The sequence below is a fragment of the Piliocolobus tephrosceles genome, chromosome 14 (assembly GCF_002776525.5).
Source record: "Piliocolobus tephrosceles isolate RC106 chromosome 14, ASM277652v3, whole genome shotgun sequence".
Lineage (NCBI taxonomy): Eukaryota > Metazoa > Chordata > Mammalia > Primates > Cercopithecidae > Piliocolobus > Piliocolobus tephrosceles.
The window spans coordinates 3,934,371-3,951,455 of record NC_045447.1 but is presented as its reverse complement, the minus strand read 5'-3'; the positions used below and the strand labels follow the sequence as shown (position 1 = coordinate 3,951,455).

The following is a 17,085-nucleotide window of genomic DNA, read 5'->3' as shown; positions in this document are numbered from 1 at the left end:
AGTCGCAGACATGGACACCAAACATTTCCTGCCGCTCGGTGAGTGCTCGCCGGGCCGGGCGGGGACAGGGCCAGGGGCCGACGGGCGGGGGCCGGGGGCGCGTTGGCGGCGCGCGCGGGGGTCGCCGGCCCGGGCCCCGCTTGGACCCCTCGCCAACCTTCGCGAGAGTTCGGGCGCCGGGCCCGGAGGGGGTCGACCCGGGGCAACTTTTCGCGGCGCCCGGGCGGGGCTGGGCAGCCGGCGGGCGGCGGGGCCGGGGGGGCGGGTGGCAGGTTCGCCCGGGACGAGGAGGGGTCTCCCGGTCGCCGGCGGCCGCCTGCGTCCTGGCGCCCAGCTGCAGCCGGGCCGCGCAGGAACCCTGCCGGAGCGGGAGGAGCAACTTCTGCGCTCCGCGGCTCCGGCCTCCCTGGCCTGGGGACCGGGACGGCGCTCTGGGCCCCGAGCGGCCTCTGCGCCGCCTGCCCGTCGGGCTGCGGCTTCCAGCAGGCCGCTGGCCCTTGGGTGTGTGCCCGCCCAGGAAACAGAGTGGGACCCTGTTATCCCCAAAGCAGCCCACGCCCGGGTGGGCAGGGTTCCCTGGGAGCTGTATGAACAGAACGTCAGACCTAGGAAGACCCCATCCCAGAAATGGGGCCCCTCGCTCTGGCACTCCCGGGTGTTCTCCCCGGTTGGCTCTCCACTTGTGAGCAGGACAGCGCAGAGGTGCAGAGGGTCAGTCTCTCTCCTCCTCCTGCCATCCCGCCCGGTGACTTCCTATCCCAGACTGCCCGCCAACTCCAGGCCCAGACCTACCGAGGAGGAGGAGAGGGCACGACTGGGGCTCCCACCCATTGCTCTCCCAAGGGTTTGGAAGCTAGTGAGAAGGGGGAGACTTTATAAATGAGCTCCGGGAAGGATATTAATTTGGTGGCGGGACGGCAGCCAGGCTGTCGGGCCGGGTGAAGGATTTGTGCTGAATGGAAATTGAAACAGCTGATTATGAATGAAACCCCGCCATCCTTAGCCCCTGCTGCCCACCCTCCCTACAGCCTGGGGTGCAGCTTGGCCACTCCAGGAGGTGCTCAGAAGCCAGTGTAACTGCAGGGATGTTTAGTGAGATGGGACATCAAGGGGAGCCAGCATGGACCCAGCCCCTCCTGGATATGAAGGTGAGAGTCTGAGTACCCCTACTACTCACAGGCAGGTGTGCTGCTCTGTGACCGGGGTGAGGGGTGGGTCAGGTTTGTCAGACCTGACACTTACTCTCCGACTCTATCATGATGGAGTGATGGGCTCGAGGCCTTGAATGAGCTCCAGGGCACAGCTTCCAGGGGTGGGCGCTCATGCCCATTTTGCAGATGAGAAAACTGGCTGGGAGAGGCTGAGCCCCCAGGATACAAAGTGGTGGATTTGGGATTATCACCCGCAGCTGGTGGTACTGCTGAGTGTGACGCAAGAGGGAACGCTGCGCTGTCTGTGACTGGGTGGGCTGGGGCTGCCTTTCCCCATTAAAGCTTTGCACTCACACATCTGCACACACACATCCGCACATACAGAGCTAGGCTCTCCCAGACGATTCCTCTGGAACGAGAATGCTCAGCTCAGTGTCTGGCCCCTGGACATGGCAGGGGCCTGGCTGGTCGCACTTCAGCTGAGTACTGAGAACCGAACAGGTCCCTGTTTTTAATGCCTTCGGTGGGACAGGGATGGTCCACGGAGTTGGTGTATGTAGGGTGAGGGAGCAAGGGTGCCCAGTCCCCATGGTGGCTTGCTGGAGTCCCTGTGAAGAGGAGAGGTCGTGCCTCTGAGCCACTGCCCCAGAGATCTCCCTGGGCACTCCCCTGCCACAAGGAAGCTGGGAGTCTTCTGTTCTCGAGCTCTCCCGACCAGCCCATGGCCTCCCAGGCAGCCCACGCCCCAGGGCTGAGCAGAGAGTCCTGGGCTCTGATTACATTTTATTTTTTTCTAAGCTTGTGACCAGCTCTGAAGTCCAGAGCAGTCGAAGGTCCATTTAAGCGGCTACTTGTCTAAGCCCTTTTGTCAACACAGCCTAATCCCTCCTGGGGGTGAGTGACGGAGGGCCTGGCTTGTCTTGGCCCGGCTGGCCGACCAGTCAGACCTGGAGCTGCTGGGGAGACTCGGCCACCCCTTACAGCTGCCCAGCCACTTTTGGGGTGTGGGGTAGAGAGGGCTTCCTCCTTCCCACATTCACTGCCCCTGGGCTTGGTGGGCCGAGGGAGGATCCCAGTCAGTGCCCACCGAGCCACTCAATGAGGGCAGGGATGAGTCCAGCATCGAGATCTGGAAGGAAAGCAAGGCCGAGGGACTCGCCAGAGGCAGCCCCAGCCTCCTGGCCCTGCTGCCCAGGGCTGGCCGTGCTCCCACGCCTGCCGGGGAGAAGGCCCCGGCTGGCCTTATCCTGAATGGTGGGACTCAGGCGGAGTCCACGGAGTCCAAAGGTCTCAGACCACACCAGACCCGCTGGCAAAGCTGTAGGCCCACTGACCACTCTTAGAGTCGGGGCACTCAGGGACCTGGGTGAGCTTGCAGCCTGGGTGAGGGGCTTCTGGTGACATCAGAGCCCTTGGGACCCAAAATAGAGCGCATTCCGGGGCCTCCCGAAATAACAGGGTCATGTGACTCTCTGGAGGCTGGACTTGGAGTCCTGCTCTGGCCTGACGAGGGCGTCTTTTAGCGTGGGCACTGCCCGATGGCGGGGTGTTTGTTTTGGTAAACTCTGGAGGGGCCCTGTTTGTTGACTGGGGAGGTGTCAGGGTGAGAAAAATGGCCCAGTCTCATGGTGGCCCTGGCCTTGCTAGCCTGCATCCTTGCCTAGGGCTCACTGCTGGGCCTGGACCCGAGCACGCAGCTCTGACCCTCTGCCCAGATGTGGGTGGCATGAGCTGGGCCCCTAGGAAGGGCTGGTGGGGGGGCGGGTGCTCTGAGTCCGTTGGGGTGTGGGGTGCAGGTTGAGCCGGCAGCCCTGGTCACACGGGCAGCCTCTGTGACTGGCTCCCGGCTCTGCCAGCACCTGGTGGTTCTTCCAGCTGTGCCTGTCCTTCAGGGCCTGTGGGGGGCTCGCCTCCACCAGGAGGCCCCTCTGACTACCCTCTCTTGGCCCCTGCCCCATCTTCCCCGTGGCTGTGCGAGAGGTCTCTGTCTGTGAGCTTTGTTTTCTCCCCTGGGAAAGGGTGCCTGGAGGATTTGCTGTGGAATTACTGTGGGAGCAGGGGGTACTCAGGGGTGTGCCCCTCTGCCCCTGGAGGCTGGTCGTGCATGTGGGGAGGCTCTGGCATCAGGAGAGGGTGGGACAGACCTCAGCTGCATGGAAGATGGTGTGGGGGTGGGGTGAAAGCCTTAAATGTCTGCCCAGTGCCAGTGGAGGCTGCCTGGGGAGTTTCATTTCTTGGGTGACGTTTGGTTTTGCCATGGGTCAAATGTTTCAGGGTTGGGACCTCGAGGGGTGAGCAGTGCCTGTCCTCTGGAGAAGAGGGCACAGCTGTCCCAGCAGACACAGGACAGAGGCCCTCCCCAACCCCCAGCTGGCTCAGGGCTGGGGCACTGTCACTGGGACCCGGGCTTTGCAAGCCAAGACCTGCCCCTCCTTCCCTTCTCTGCCGGGCTTGAGTTTGTATTTTTTAGCTGGCTTTGGTGGCCGGGTCCTTAACGGGTGGCCCGTTAACTGGTGTGTTTTCATGGGAATTAGCCATTTGCTGGGCTAGGGATGAGACTGGGGTCTGGGGCTACAAGGGTCTGGGGGGATGGCTTGTGGCTGTTGGGGGCTGGTGTCCATTTGGGGGTCACCTTCCAGACCTTTGTCCTGAGATTCTTAAGCTGATCAGTTTCAGGCTGCTATGGTGTGGGTAGAGGGGTCACTCTCCTCCCCCTGCACCTTATCCACCTGCCTGTGTGTTTCCATTTTATAGGGTGCAGCTCCATCTTTCATCCTTCCTTCCTCTCCTCTGCCCCCTCCCATTCAGGGCCTTTGTCACCTGCAGGATGGAAGTAATGGTGGCTTTGCAGGGATCCCAGGATCAGCACCTTCCCAGAAAGAGGTTCCGACAGGCGGTGTCGCATTGCTGGGCGGGTGGTCAGGCCACCTGGGGTTGAGCCTTCTGTCCTCGCTGCCTGCCTGGTTGGCTCTTTGGCCTCTTGGGGCCTTGGCTGTCCATCTGGAAAATGGACACACTTGTTGGCTCTTCCAGATGCTGGAGAAGGCAGCCTCGTGTGTCATAGGCTGGCTGGGCGTTCGGGGAGCCCGTTCGTGGGTTGTTTCTGCTAGCCTGTGGCTAGGTCTTCTCTGTGCCTCCTGCTTGGGTTAGGGTGGGGCCAGGTTTCCAGCACTGGACCAGAGCAGGCCACGATGGTCGCTGGGACTGTCAGGTGTGGAGGAACAGACTCAGGAATAGAGGACGTTGGGGACACTGAGGTAGCCCTTTCTGTGGGTATAGGCCTGCCACAGGAGAGCTCTCACTGCTGCTGGGTCCCTGGGACCAGCCCCTATGCCGCTGCAGGGACCCTCCTCAGAGGCCCAAGGAGGCAGGTGGAGCGAGGGACCCCGGTTTGCACACCCACCCGAGCCTGGTGCGAGATGTTCTGAGCAGTTGTGCCCCAGCGCCTCACAGACAGGGAAATTGCGCCCTAGAGTTACAAAGCAATTGTCTAGCTCAGCAGCTGAATGAGCGTGAAATGGAGCAGAAAGCAGCTAAGGAAAATTGGCCCGGCCACCGTGGGGAGAGCGGGTGCGAACCGCGTGCAGGGCCAGGGTGTCTTCACGCTCACCGTCGCACACACACGGAGTCACAGGCTCTCACCTGGCGCTGCTGGCCGCTGGCCCATGTCCTGATGTGCCCCCAAGGAGCACGGTGGTCCCTGCAGGATTTGTTCGCCTCCTTTTTTTCTAAATCTCGCCAGCTTGTCCAGTACTCACCCTGCCTCCATGAAGGTGCCGATGGCTGCAGTGGGCACCTGCTGCCTGCCAGGGACTTTATTTTTGGGACCTTGTGGAGGTGTCACAGAGACAAGCCCACTTAGCGGATAGGGACACTGAACCCTGGGTGAGGTCTGTGGGTCAGCCTTTGTGTCCCGCTATGGGGCCTGCTTTTTCTCAGGCGCTTGACTAGCGGGGGCCACCTTGAGCTCCAGCTGGAAGGACCTGGGCTGGAAGGACCTGTCCCCAGAGTGGGGGCTGTGCTGCCCCAGGTCCTCCTGCCCCTCAGCATCCTCAGAGGCTGCTCACCGACCAGGCTGGGTCTGTGCCCCATGCTGGTTCCCGGGAGCCCCATTGCTGGTCTTGGCCCGAGTGAGTAACGTTTTTGTTCTTTGGGGACACTGGGGGAGGGCTGAGGTCTCACCTTGCCAGCTCTGTGCCCTGGGACTGGGCATCTCGGCCCCTTGTGCTGGTTGAAGGCCCTCTCAGGAGTGGCGATCCCTTGATCCTCTCTCCAGGATTGTCCTTGGCTTGGGGTGGTGGCTGGGAGAAGTCCCCACTCCCAGCTGGAAAGCTGTAGTTGGGTGAGCAGCAGAGGCCCAGCCTGAAAGCTGTGGCTTGCCCACCTTCTCACGCCACCGGGGCAGCGCTGTCTGCAGCAAATTCCTAAGGGACCTGGGGGAGTGGACGGGGTGAGGTTGGACCCCCGGGTCCCAGGGCGGGGCAGGGGTGAGGTTCTTTCTGAGGTCCTAATCCAGCACACGTGGCCCACTCCATGCATGCAGACGTCGGCCCCAGCCTTCCCAGGGTGACCTGGCAGAGCCTTGACAGCCCTAGGCTGGGGAAGCCGGGACTGCTGGTGGGCCTTTCCACACGTGGCTTAGGGAGCACCCCCTGGTTGCTGGCCTGGTCCTGCTGCCTGTGGAGGAGGGGTGCCCAGCAGTAGGGACAGCAGGGTCTGTCCTGGAGTGGGTGAAGGGGGTGAGGACGCAAGGGTGGGGTTGCAGGGCTGGAGCCAGGAGGGGGTTCACGTGGGAGGTGAGGCTGGGTAGGGCCTGTATGCCAGGCGCAGGTGCATGGGTGCCTGGAGACCAGGGGATCCCAGCATGGTGCTCCTGGCTGGAATGAGGCATCCAGCATTGTGCAGAGGGTGGCTTGGCGGCAGCCAGGCGAGACTTGGAAGGCGGAGGTGACTCTCCAGGTGGCTCACTGGTTTCAGGTGGGCCTTGGGGCCCCTATGAATGGCCGTGCACCCTTGCCCTGGCTGGGCTCCTCAGCGTGGCAGCCTGGGGGTGGGTGGAGGATTCCTAGCGTCTTCCTAGGGGCGTAGGCCAGGTCCCTGGGCTGGCCTGGGGGCTGTCTTTCCTGGGCATGGGTATGGGTGAGGCATCTTTGCCCTGGCCCTGGCTCCGCCTCCCCTCCCCGGGCACTGGATGAAGTGTGGGGCAGGCTGCCCAGGGGAAGCAGAGCAGCCAGGCCTCTTGTGGCCGGGTCAGGGATGCTGAGACTGTGGAGGGGACCAGACTTTGGGGCTGGGGAGTGAGACATTGAGGGGTCCTTGAGGGGATGAGAGCCTCTCAGGGTCTCTGTGTGAGGAGTTGCCACGGGGTCTGCCCTGCACAGCCCACATCTGTCTTTGATGATTGGCTTCAGCTCCGTCGCCTCTTCTAGGCGCTGCCTGCTGAGGCAAGGGACCCCGGGAAGCCCTTGGTCACAGACCTACCTCTGGGGTGACCCAGAGGCCGTGCCTGGCCTCCCTGCACCTCTATTGGCCGTCTAAGCCATAGTAGTGTCCAGCTGGGCCTCGGTTTCCCCAGCTGTACCTGGGGCCAGAGCTGGGGGTGATGGGTGTCGGCTCAGGCTGCTGCCGTGCGTGCGGGGTCTGGAGCCTCCGGCGCTGAGGGGAGGGGAGAGTGAGTTGGGCCCGGGCCAGGCCGTGTGTAAATCCTCCAGCCGCCATGGATAAACCCTCGGAGTTCAAAGACAACCCCGGGTGCGGCCGCCGGCTGTAATGAGGTTACTGATTCAACAGGCTTCCTGGTGCTGCAGCCCAGAATGCAGTGAGGCTGGGAAGCCCCGGGGAGGGATCTAAGTATCCTGTAATTGACCAATTTAGCTTAAGTGTCCACACTGGCCCTGGGCAGAGGTCAGGCAGTGACAGCACAGGTGGCTGGAGTCGCTGGGGTGGGCTCCCAACAGCTGCTGTGTTCCAGCGCCTCTGAATCGGGCGCCCTTGGGCCTGGGCCACCCTGTGCCTCTGCCGGGACTCCCTCTGCCTGCTCTGCCCTCTCCGCCTGTGCAGGCTCAGCCTGCCTCTGCAGCCAGAGCCTACCTGCCGTCCTTGGTGCCCCACAGCCCCCTTAGTGTGCACGGTATAGGGCTTGGAGTGGGGCTGCAGCTTTGAACTTGTTGCCCAGAGCCTGCATTCAGCTCCCGCTGGCAAGCCTGCTGGGTCTGTGCCTGACTGTTGCCCAGTTTTCTCCCACCTGAGGGCCGTGGGGTGATCCCACACCTGTGTTTGGCGTTGAGGCCGCTGCTGGTGCAGGTGCCTGGCGGGTGGGAGCTCTCCACGTGCCAGCCACCTATCCAACCTCCCTTGCAGGGCCCTTCTGAGGTGTGGGCACCCCTGCAGTACCCAGTACGGATGTGTCGGAAGGGCTCGCTTGACTTAGAGAGTGGAATCAAAAGCACCTCTCCTGACTGTCAGCAGTGGCTTCAGCACCTGTGCTTGGGGAGGATGTGCCTGGTGCATTGGAGAGAGGCTGGCTGGCCACATCCATCTCCTGGTTTCCCGTCAACCCAGGCGTGATGTCCAGAGGACCACCTTGGTGACCGTTTGCTCCTCAGAAATAGGACTGGGCATTGGGCAGCAGTGTCAGTGACTGCTGCAGTGATAGGACAGGCTGTGGCGGTGGTGGTGTGTGCCCAGCCGTCCCTCGAACTCAGCTTTCTGCATGGTGGGGCTGCTCTCTGATCAGGCTGCTGTGTAGCCCCAGGCAGGTCCCTTCCCCTCCCTGGGCTTCAGTTTCTCTGGGGGTCCTCTGGCTGTCAAAGCCTCTGCCTTGCCTTCCCGTCACCCTGCCTTTGTTCTGATGTGCTGTTGGCCATTGGTCAGGGTGGCACACTGGGGACCAGCTCCCTGGAAAATGGCTCTATGCCCTCCCCAGCTGAGGGGACAGGACCTGGGCTAGGGTAGGGTCTGGGTTGCTTGGGGTCCAGGACGCCATGGGCTCTGAGCCAGCCAGGGTGGGCCTGGGTCTGGATGTGTACTGGGCGTATTGTGGTGAAGCACTTTTGGGATGTGAAGCTTACAATGGGGAAATGGTGGCCTAGGGGCATGGCAGAGCAGAGGCAGTAGGGGCCACTGATGAGTGGCATCAGTCTCCATGATGGTTATCACTCAAGGCCAGGCTAGTCCTTCTCTCTTTGGGCACTGACCTCCCTTGCCTGGAACCTTCTATGGCACCACATTGTCCCCAGCACGGAGGCCAGGCCTCCACCTGGTGTCAAGTGGCTCTGTAGTTTGTCATCCCTCATTAGGCACCTGTCACAGATTTTCTCATGTCTAAAACTAACTGGTGAGGTAGGCTGCCCCATGCGATGAGTGAGCGCCCCTCTGAGTCACAGGCTGTATGGCCCTAGGCTAGCAAATTCACCTCACTGGGCCTTAGTTATCTCACCCGTAAACTGCCTGGGGGAGGTCAGGGAGGCTTCACAGAGGAGGTGATGTAGTTGGGCTTTGAGGGATGAGTAGGAGTTTGTTGAGTGGGAGTGGGGAAGGAATCAAGGCAGAGAGAGTGGGTAGACTCTCTCCAGGGGGATCTAGTTCCAGCCAAGGGTACAGGGAAGGGATGTCTGTGCGGGGGGCTTCCCTGGAGGGTTTCTGAAGGAGCTGACTGTGTGACCAGGCTCCTCTGGCCTGCCCCTTGCTGGCTGGCTTCCAGCTCTGTGCTGGTGCGGACCCCTGTGAGCATGGGGCTACGGTCAGCTGGCCTGGGACTAATTAACCTTGTGAGCAGCTCAGGCTGGGGGTGGGCCTCACTGCAGCCTGGCCGTCCCCAGCTGGCTTGATGGCCCCTCTCCTTCCTGCCCAGGTCTGGAGTGTGACTCCCACTGGTGCCCTTGTGTGGTACCCCAACTGCGGGCTCCGGCTCCCGGGGTGTGCCTGCCGCTGGGAGGAGCGGCCGGGGCTCTTCCCCACCACCTATTCCTGTACCCCTTGGTCTATCCCTGTAGTGTCCTGTGGTCCTGCCTCGGTCCCTGCCTCTCCCTGTGGGCAGCTTCGGCGCCATTTGCCTGGAGGCCCCTGTGTGAGTGCCAGGCTGTTGGATGGCTTCTCGCCCTCTCCCCACCCAGAGGAAAGAAAAAAGCTCTGACCGTGAGCAGAGTCCACGGGAGGCGGTGAAGCTCTCCCTTCCCCACCCCTTCGTGGACTTTCTGCCCAAGATCAAGGTTGAGGTGCAGGGCAGGGAGGTGGGGACTTCGTCAGCAGGTCACTCTGGGTGCAGACAGTGGTGAGGCGGGCCTGGCGGGCAGCACCGCCCGCACCGTCCCGGGCCAGTGGAGGGGTGAGGACTAGAAGGGCAGCGGGGCCTTCCTCTTCCCTCCCCTCAGTCCCCTGGGCACAAGGTCAGAGCCCCCCGCCCTTGTATCCTGTGTGACCCAGCTTCTCCCGAGGCTGGGATCACAGGGGGCGCCACCCCTTACTGGCAGCGTAAGAGCTGGTCTCCAGGCCCCTGCAGACAGTGCACCCGGGCATTCTCACAGCCTGCGTCTTCTCTGCCACATGGACTTTGTGGACTTTGTGACTTGGAACACATTCCTTCCTCCCTTTTGGTGTTGATTTCCTCATTTGGAAAATGGAAGGAAGGATGCCAGGCAGAGTCCACGGCGGGAAGTGCGCCTTTGTACCCTGTGGCCGGCCGGAGCCTCGGCGGGCGTCACCGAATGGGCGCTGCTTCTCTTCCCGTGGGGCCGTCAGACCTCAGCGTCTTTTTTAACACAGGGCTGGCTCCAGGCACCCCCTCTCATGGCTCGGAGCTGGCTCTAGGTCTCCGTGGCTGCTGAGCCCACGGTGCCAGGTGCCGCGTAAGCCTCGTGAAGTTTGTGGCACAAATCCATGCGGTCAGCCGACTGATCCCCTCCACCCTCAGGTTCAGAAATGTGACGGGGGAGCCTGTTCCTTGCAAAGTTGATTTCTCAAATCATGACTTGAATTCCCCTCCTTCTGGAGGCCGGTCCAGTTTCCAGGGAAGGGAAGTCCTGCTGTGTGTCTGGCTCGGTGTTGGTTTCGGGGGGTGGGAGTAGATGGGAGGGTCTGGGACTGTCCTTGAGGACTCCTTGGGCCAGCTGGAATCCCTGGGGGCCCTGGGTGGAAGCTGAGGGTGAGGCTCAGGGCTGGTGGCGGGGGGGCCCTGCCTGTGGCGAGGCCCCATCATCGCTCAGTGTGTTTGAGATGTGGCTGCCGCCGGCTGCTGAACAGAGCCTGAGAGTCCTTGAACTCAGATTCCTACATTGAGAGAGGGAGGGGTGCTCAGCCCCAAATGCCTGGCCTTGTTGGGGACCTGACTCCTTCCTCCGCTGGTAAGCACGTCTTGTTGACACTTGTAGTGGTGTGGGGGTCAAGGCCAGCCACGAGGGAAGAAGTAGCGTGCCTCCCACCTGCCTGCTGTCTGTCCGTCCGTTCATCTGTCTGTCCGTCCGTCCACCCACATCCATCAGGCTCCTCCTGGCCACCAGCAAGGCTCAGTAGAGCCAGGCTTAGCCCTGAAGTGGGCGATAGTGGTCCCTGGGGTCAGGTGGCCTAGGATGGACCCCAGTGCTGCCACTTGATGGTGTATGGCCTTGGACCAGATGTTTTAACTCTCTTTGGGCCTTAGTTGTCTTACCTGTAAGGTATCCCTGACCCCAGTCTGGGGTGGAGATAGTGTGAGTGTGGTGGTGGGAGGAGGTACTGGAGGCAGAAGGGACACGGAGGAGGCATTAGTGGCTCACCCTGGCATGCAGAGAGTCGGGGCTTTTGAACCGGGTCATGAAGGATGCGTAGGAGTTGGCCTGGGAGAAGCCAGTGTCTCGTCCTCGACACCTGTGTCTTTGCTTTGCGTCATCAAAGCTTCCAGGGCAGAGCTCGCTGACTCTGCCTTCCCTTGCATCAGACAGCAGTGCGCCTCCCCCCGGGGGGTCGCCCACAGACTCTTGGGTGTCCTTGGAGCAGGTGTAGAATGCAAAACTCGAACCTCTCCAAAAAGAAACGAGACAGACGGGTTTCGTTCGGTTCAGGTGGCCGCGTGCCAGCCCTGAGCGGTGGCAGGGGAGAGATGGGTCACTGCATCATCAGTGCTCGCGGAGGGCCCCTCTGTCCAGAGCTGGTCTGAGGATGTGACAGGCAGGTCCTTGCCCTCGTGGGCTGCCAGGCCAGTGGGGGAGATAGGCGGTCAGCGGCAGCCACGGACGACGTAGGGCTCAGGAAGGGCATGGAGGGAAACGCTGGGCGGTGACCACAGGGAGGGACGGAGGTGTCAGGAGTCCTGACAGAAGATAGGTGCGTGGTTATGCTGCGCTGTCCCGGGGCCTCCCTGGGCCTCCCTCCGGCTGGCAGAATGGGCAGGTGTGCGGGGGCACAGCCATCACCAGGCATTCAACCCCTGTTGGCTCATTCCTGGCTCCCTGTGGCTGCTGTAGGACGTGGTTTTTGAAGAACAAATGCCAGCTGTGGTCCTGGAAGGGCCTCCTCATGTCACGGGCCCCCTGGCTGCAGGACACAAGCCACTTCTGGTCCCAGATTGACGGGCCTCCAGCCCAAGTGGCGTCTGGGTCCCTCTGACCTGGGCTTGCATCCCCCAGGCCATGGGGTCACAGGAGGGGTCACTGCCACTCTTGCTGGCTGGGCGAGGCGTGTACCCGTGTGCGTCTGGCCGCAGTCAGTGGCCAGGACCTGCCTGCGTGTGGACAGTTAGGCCTCCTGCCTAGGAAGCAGTGATGCTTGCCGGCTGCTGGTGGGGGTAGGGGAGGGGCTGGCTGCCGGAGCCCACGCAGCCTGGATGTGGCTGATAAGCTGCGAACTCGTTATCGGAGGGGGCAGCTGGTGCCCCTCACCCTGCAGCCAGCACCCCAGCCTGGCCCTGGGGCCAGACCCCTGCACTCTGCCCAGCCCTGCGGGTGAGGCTGGGGGAGCGAGCAGGCCTCTGTTGGTACTTGGAAGTCTCCAGGGTTCCCCAGAGCCCAGAGATCCTCCCTCCAGGACTCTGGAGACGGCCCCCGTGCTGCCCTCACTGCTGACCCCTGTGCCCTCCCTCAGGTCTGCCTGGCCGCCTTTCTGAGAACAAGGAGCCGATTGTTGCCACCACTGCTGTCTGCCTTCTGCTGTGGACGCCTTGCTTGGCACTGGTGGTGCCCACACCAGCAGGGACCTGGGGACTCGGAGCCGGACCTGGGTCGCCGCCCGTGTGCCTGGCGTCGGGGCAGGGCTGGTTTGGTGGTCACCTGCCTGGGGTTGGCCCCATGGGCTCAGGGCCCTGCCTGCCTGTGCCCTGTCCATGGGGACCCTCTCATGCCCTCTGGCCAGCTCAGAGGCTCCGCAGCCTGGAGGGCTCTTGACAGAAAGGCCAGGACTGAGGTGGCTGGCATGGCACCTTCTGCGCTGTTCCTTCCTCCCTGCCTGGCCTTCAGGGGCGTGTCGTCCTCCCCAGACCCTCCTCTGGGCACCTGGAGCCAGAACAGCATGGAGTGAAGGGACAGGCAGGCTTACGTGTGTGGCTGGGGTTCCAACCAGGGTTTGTGCCCACGAGCCCCTGTCTGCGTGTGAGCGTGTGAGCCTGTGAGCCTGTGTGTGAGCCTGTGTGGGTGCCATGCCTGTGTGAGTGTACGTGTGCCTGTGTGTGAGCCCGTGTGTGTCTCTGCACATCCATGGCCTTTTGTGAGTCTGTGTGTGAGCCTGTGTGTGTGTGTGTCTGTGTGTGTGCATCTATGTGTGTGAGAGCCCGTGTGTCTGTGCACACTCATGCCCTTGTGTGAGCCTGTGTGTGCTTGTGTGTGTGAGTCTGTGTGTGTAAGCCCATGTGTGTGTATGTCTGTGAACACCCATGCCCTTGTGTGAGCCTGTCTGCGTGAACCTGTGTGTGTATGTGAGTGTGCACGCCTATGCCCTTGTGTGAGCCTGTCTGTGTGCACCCGTTCGTGTGTGTTCCTCTGTGCACATCTGTGTCCATGTCTGAGCCTGTGTCTGTGTGCACCCATGTCTGTGTCCGTCTGTCCTCTGTCCCTGTGTGAGCGTGTGTCCATGTGCACCTGCATCCTCATGTGTCTCCCTGTGCCCGTGCTGTGTTGGCGTGTGTGCCTGTGTGTGCTTCTGTGTGTCTTGTGCCCCACACCTTCTGATGGCCCGCGCCTGCGAGTCCAGGTTTGAGATTGGCCGCTGCCCGTGTCTGGCTCCCTCCTTAGCTAAGGGTCCTGAGGGCTGGGGGTCCAGGACAGGAGAATGGGGAGCTGTAGGGGGCTGTGGAGGGCTGCAGGCAGATATATGGTCTAGAAAGACTTTGGCCATTGTGGGGATGGTGGTTTGGGGCAGACCAGTGATGTCACCCCCTGACCTTTCAGCCAGTTCCCAGGAAGTGGCCCAGGGGTGATAATTGTCAAGCCAGGAGTGAGGGCCGAGGGGCTTTAGGAAGTGCCAGGGAGCACTCTGAAGCAGTATGTTTTGGTTCAATGGGGCTCACGTGGCACCGGCTCACTGCCTGCCCTCTGGCCACAGCGTGGCAGGTATCATCGACCACCCGAAGCACTCAGATCCCTTTGTGCAGGCACCTAAGCAGATGGTCTCGGTGCATGAGCCTTGACCCACATCTTGTCCTGCAGCTGCCTGACTGAGCGATGCCGCAGTGCAGAAGCCGCACGCCATCCAGGCTGGGCAGGTGGATTGGATGTTTGAGCTGTGGCCCAAACTGTCCTCCCTGGGCCTCTAGCTGCGGTGTGTCAGCTCCAGGAGCAAGGAGCCTGTCTTCTGAGGAATTCTGTGCCCTGGGAGAATGAGCTGAGCCGATCCTGAAGCCAGGGTCAGTCACGCACACTTTAGTGCGAATGAGCCTCATGTGAACCCTGGAAAGGCCTCGCAGGAAAGGAGAGGAAGGAAGGCTTCCTCTAATTGTGTGGATGAGGAAATTGAGGTCTGAGAGCGGCACGGCTGGCAAGCGGGGCCAGCTGACAGCCAGGCTGTCTCCTGACCCTGGCCTCGTGCCCTCACCTCCTGATGGCCCACCTTGGGGCGGAGTGAGGGCGCAGATGGGAGGACCCTGGTGGGGACAGGGAGAGATGGGTGGCCGGAGCTGTGACCGCAGGCCCCGCTGTGGGCGGTGGTACCTGGAGCGTGTGCTCAGCACAGCGCGGCACGCTCCCTCCTTCCCTGCACCGCAGTGCTGATGAGGAGGCCGAGCCACCGAGAGGGGCTCAGCTTCTTGCCTGATATCATGTGGCCTGTTAACGGCAGAGTCGGGATTCGAATCCAGATTCTTGGGACTTTTCTTTGAGCCACTTCCAGCATGGGGTTCTGCCACGTGGTTGGAGTCCTGGGGGCTGCTAGGGTCGGGGGACATTCCTCCTCTGCGAGGGACCTGGAGCCCAGCCCTCCCTGCTGGCTGGGGAGGGGCCTTGCTTCCTACACAAACAACCAGGCCTGGCTGGAGCCATTTTATTTTTATTTCCTATTTTTACTTCCCCGTTGGCTCTTTTTAGCAACTCTGGGTGAGATAGGCCCCCGCCCTCCAGTCTCCACCCGGCTTCCTGGCCCAGGCCAGGACCTTGGAGGAGGCGTGGGCGTGGGTCGCCCAGGGTTGGACCGGCTTGCAGCTTGGCCAGCACACACCTGGTGGCAGAGCTCCTCTCTTTCTGGGAGCTCTTCAGGGCGCTGACCTCTTCCCGCCTTCGGGGAGCACCGTGGGGTGTACGTGGTGGCACGGGAATGTCTTGGTGTGTGACTGTTTGTTGCCACCCCTCCTCTGGGTCTTGGCCGGAGGTCGGAGTTTGGGAGGTAGAGGTACTGGGCAGTGTGGCCTGGGAGCTGGGTGCGTGACTGGCAGCGTCACTGCCTGGGGCCTGGCTGGGCAGGGCTGAGCTTGGGTTTGTTGAGGCTCTGCCCACTGCTGGCCTGGCCCCACCTGCTGAGGGTCTGCTGTGCTCCAGGGTCTGTGAAGCCCAACCCGGGGGTTAGGGGTGGTCAGAGCATCTGACCAGCTGGAGCCTGCCTGTGGTGGGTGTTGCTGGCTGGGGGACGTGAAGACCCCGAATGGGGAGGCGTCTCCCTGAAGGCTCTCTGCTGGGCCTGGGGTGGGGGCCCTCGTGCTGGCATTTGGTGGGTAGTGGGTTCTGAACTATGAGATCAGACTGGAGAAAGCCCCGGGCCCACTGTGGATCCCAGGCCAGAGTGAGGGCAGGGGCGGGGGTCCGGGCCAAGGACTAGCAAGCCACAGTGCACCAGGTGCCCCGGTGCCAGCTTGTGCCAAGCCCATTGTCCTCCTAGAACCCTGGGGGAGGGAGTTGCCCCCATTTACAAAGGAGGCCTGGGCTCAGGGAGGCTGAACTGATTTCTTCAAGGCCATACAGCTTGTGGGCATGGAGGGGCCGATCCTTGCCCTTTCCCTGCCAGGAAACTGAGGCATAGAGCGCAGGGGTCCCCCAGGTGGTCAGGCCCCAGAGGCCTGCACTTGGGACAGCGTGCTGTGTGGCCTCTTCCTGCCGTCAGCAGGGGACAGTGGGGCGGTGCAGGCAGAGTGATAACAGCAGGGTGAGGGCAAGGGACTGCTTGGGAGCTGCTGTGAGCCCAGGCAGGTGGTGGGGCTGTGGGGCTGCGGGAGGAGGCCCTTGTGGTTCCTGCAGGGCCATGTGTGGTCTCCAGGGCTGAGATGGCTGGTGTGGGCTGCCCTGACCTGGTGGGTTTGGGGGAACCTGGCCCCACAGGAGAGTGGACAGCACTGTGGAGGAGGCTGCCTACCTGCCTTCCTGGCCCTTCCTGCTCTGGCTGGCTCAGCAGGTGGAGCACAGGTGGTGTCTGTGGCCCTGCCACCGCTGCAGTGACCTTCCCTTTGGATGTGAGTGATGTGGGTGGCATGGCTGTGGATGCAGGCACGTGTGGGTGCCGGGGGTTGTCCGGTAATCCTTTGATTAGAGGCCAGGAAACCCAATCCCACGGCCCAGGCGGTGGGGGGGACCTCCTTCTAGAGAGGCCCCAGCAGATTATGGGGTTTCCACTTGCCCTGCCCTAGGAGGCATTTCGGGCCGAGAGCATTTGGCCTTGGGAGGTCTGGAGGGGTTTCCTGCCCTGGAGCCCGGGAAGCTGTCTGCGGCCCACCGTTCAGGGCCCCACGCAGCCTTTTTACATGCCGTGTGACTTGGGACAGCGAGTCTGTCTCTGAGTCTCAACTTTCTCATCTGTGAAGTAGGGTGAGGGTACTTGCTGCCCGGGTGGTTGTGAGGGTTCACTGAAGTGAGGCCTGTCCTTCACTTCTTGCCTGGGAGCAGGGAAGGGTGCTGGCTGGGGTCCCCTCTGAACCATCAGCATCCTGCAGCCCCTGGAATAGGGGGTGCTGAGTGTGGGGCGAAGGAATGTGAGGAGGGCATGAGTGTTCTGTCTCACGGGAAGAAGCATTTTCTTGGGAGGAGTAGTTGCAGGGGCAGCTAGTTCTGGAACCATCCTAGGACCTAGAAATTGCTCAGGGCTAGTAAGTGAGACCAGTCTCTGGGTGCAGCCTTGACTTGGGCTTGAGGGCTCACGTCCCCTGTCCTATCCCCATCTTTCTCAGTGACCAGAGGAGAGATGCGTGTGCACTTGGTGGACTGTCACGGGCCTGCGGGCCTTGGGACCAGCCCTCCATCTGCCCGTCCCCAGCCGGGCGTGGCACTGAGCTGAGGGAGCCTGCATTCTTCCTTCAAGCAAAGAGGATCTTCTGCAACTGTGGGAAAGAGTATTTCCTCCTGGAAGGCGGGGCCGGCCGTCTGGGTCACCAGATGGGTTCCTCTGGCGCCTTCTCACCTTCTGGCCGGTCGTTGGCCCTCGTGACCCTACCACAGTGGGGTGGGCATGTCCCCATAGACCCTCCCCACAGGACGCAGCCCTTCCTCATGGGGCCTGGTCCTGCTGAGGTCCCCGGAGGCCATGCCCCAGGTGGCCCCACCTCTGTGCTGCCTTT

The 17,085-nt window shown here is 62.1% G+C and overlaps 1 protein-coding gene across 1 annotated transcript in view; it reads left to right on the top strand.

Moving 5' to 3' along the window:
- Window positions 1-6: 6 nt before the first annotated feature.
- LOC111534772 (retinoic acid receptor RXR-alpha) overlaps window positions 7-17,085 on the top strand; it is a 110,229-nt gene continuing 93,150 nt past the window's right edge. Inside the window, exon 1 of the mRNA XM_026457510.1 lies at window positions 7-38. Coding sequence (XP_026313295.1) covers window positions 11-38 — 28 coding nt within the window. The 5' untranslated portion in view covers window positions 7-10. The remainder of the gene's footprint in view (window positions 39-17,085) is intronic.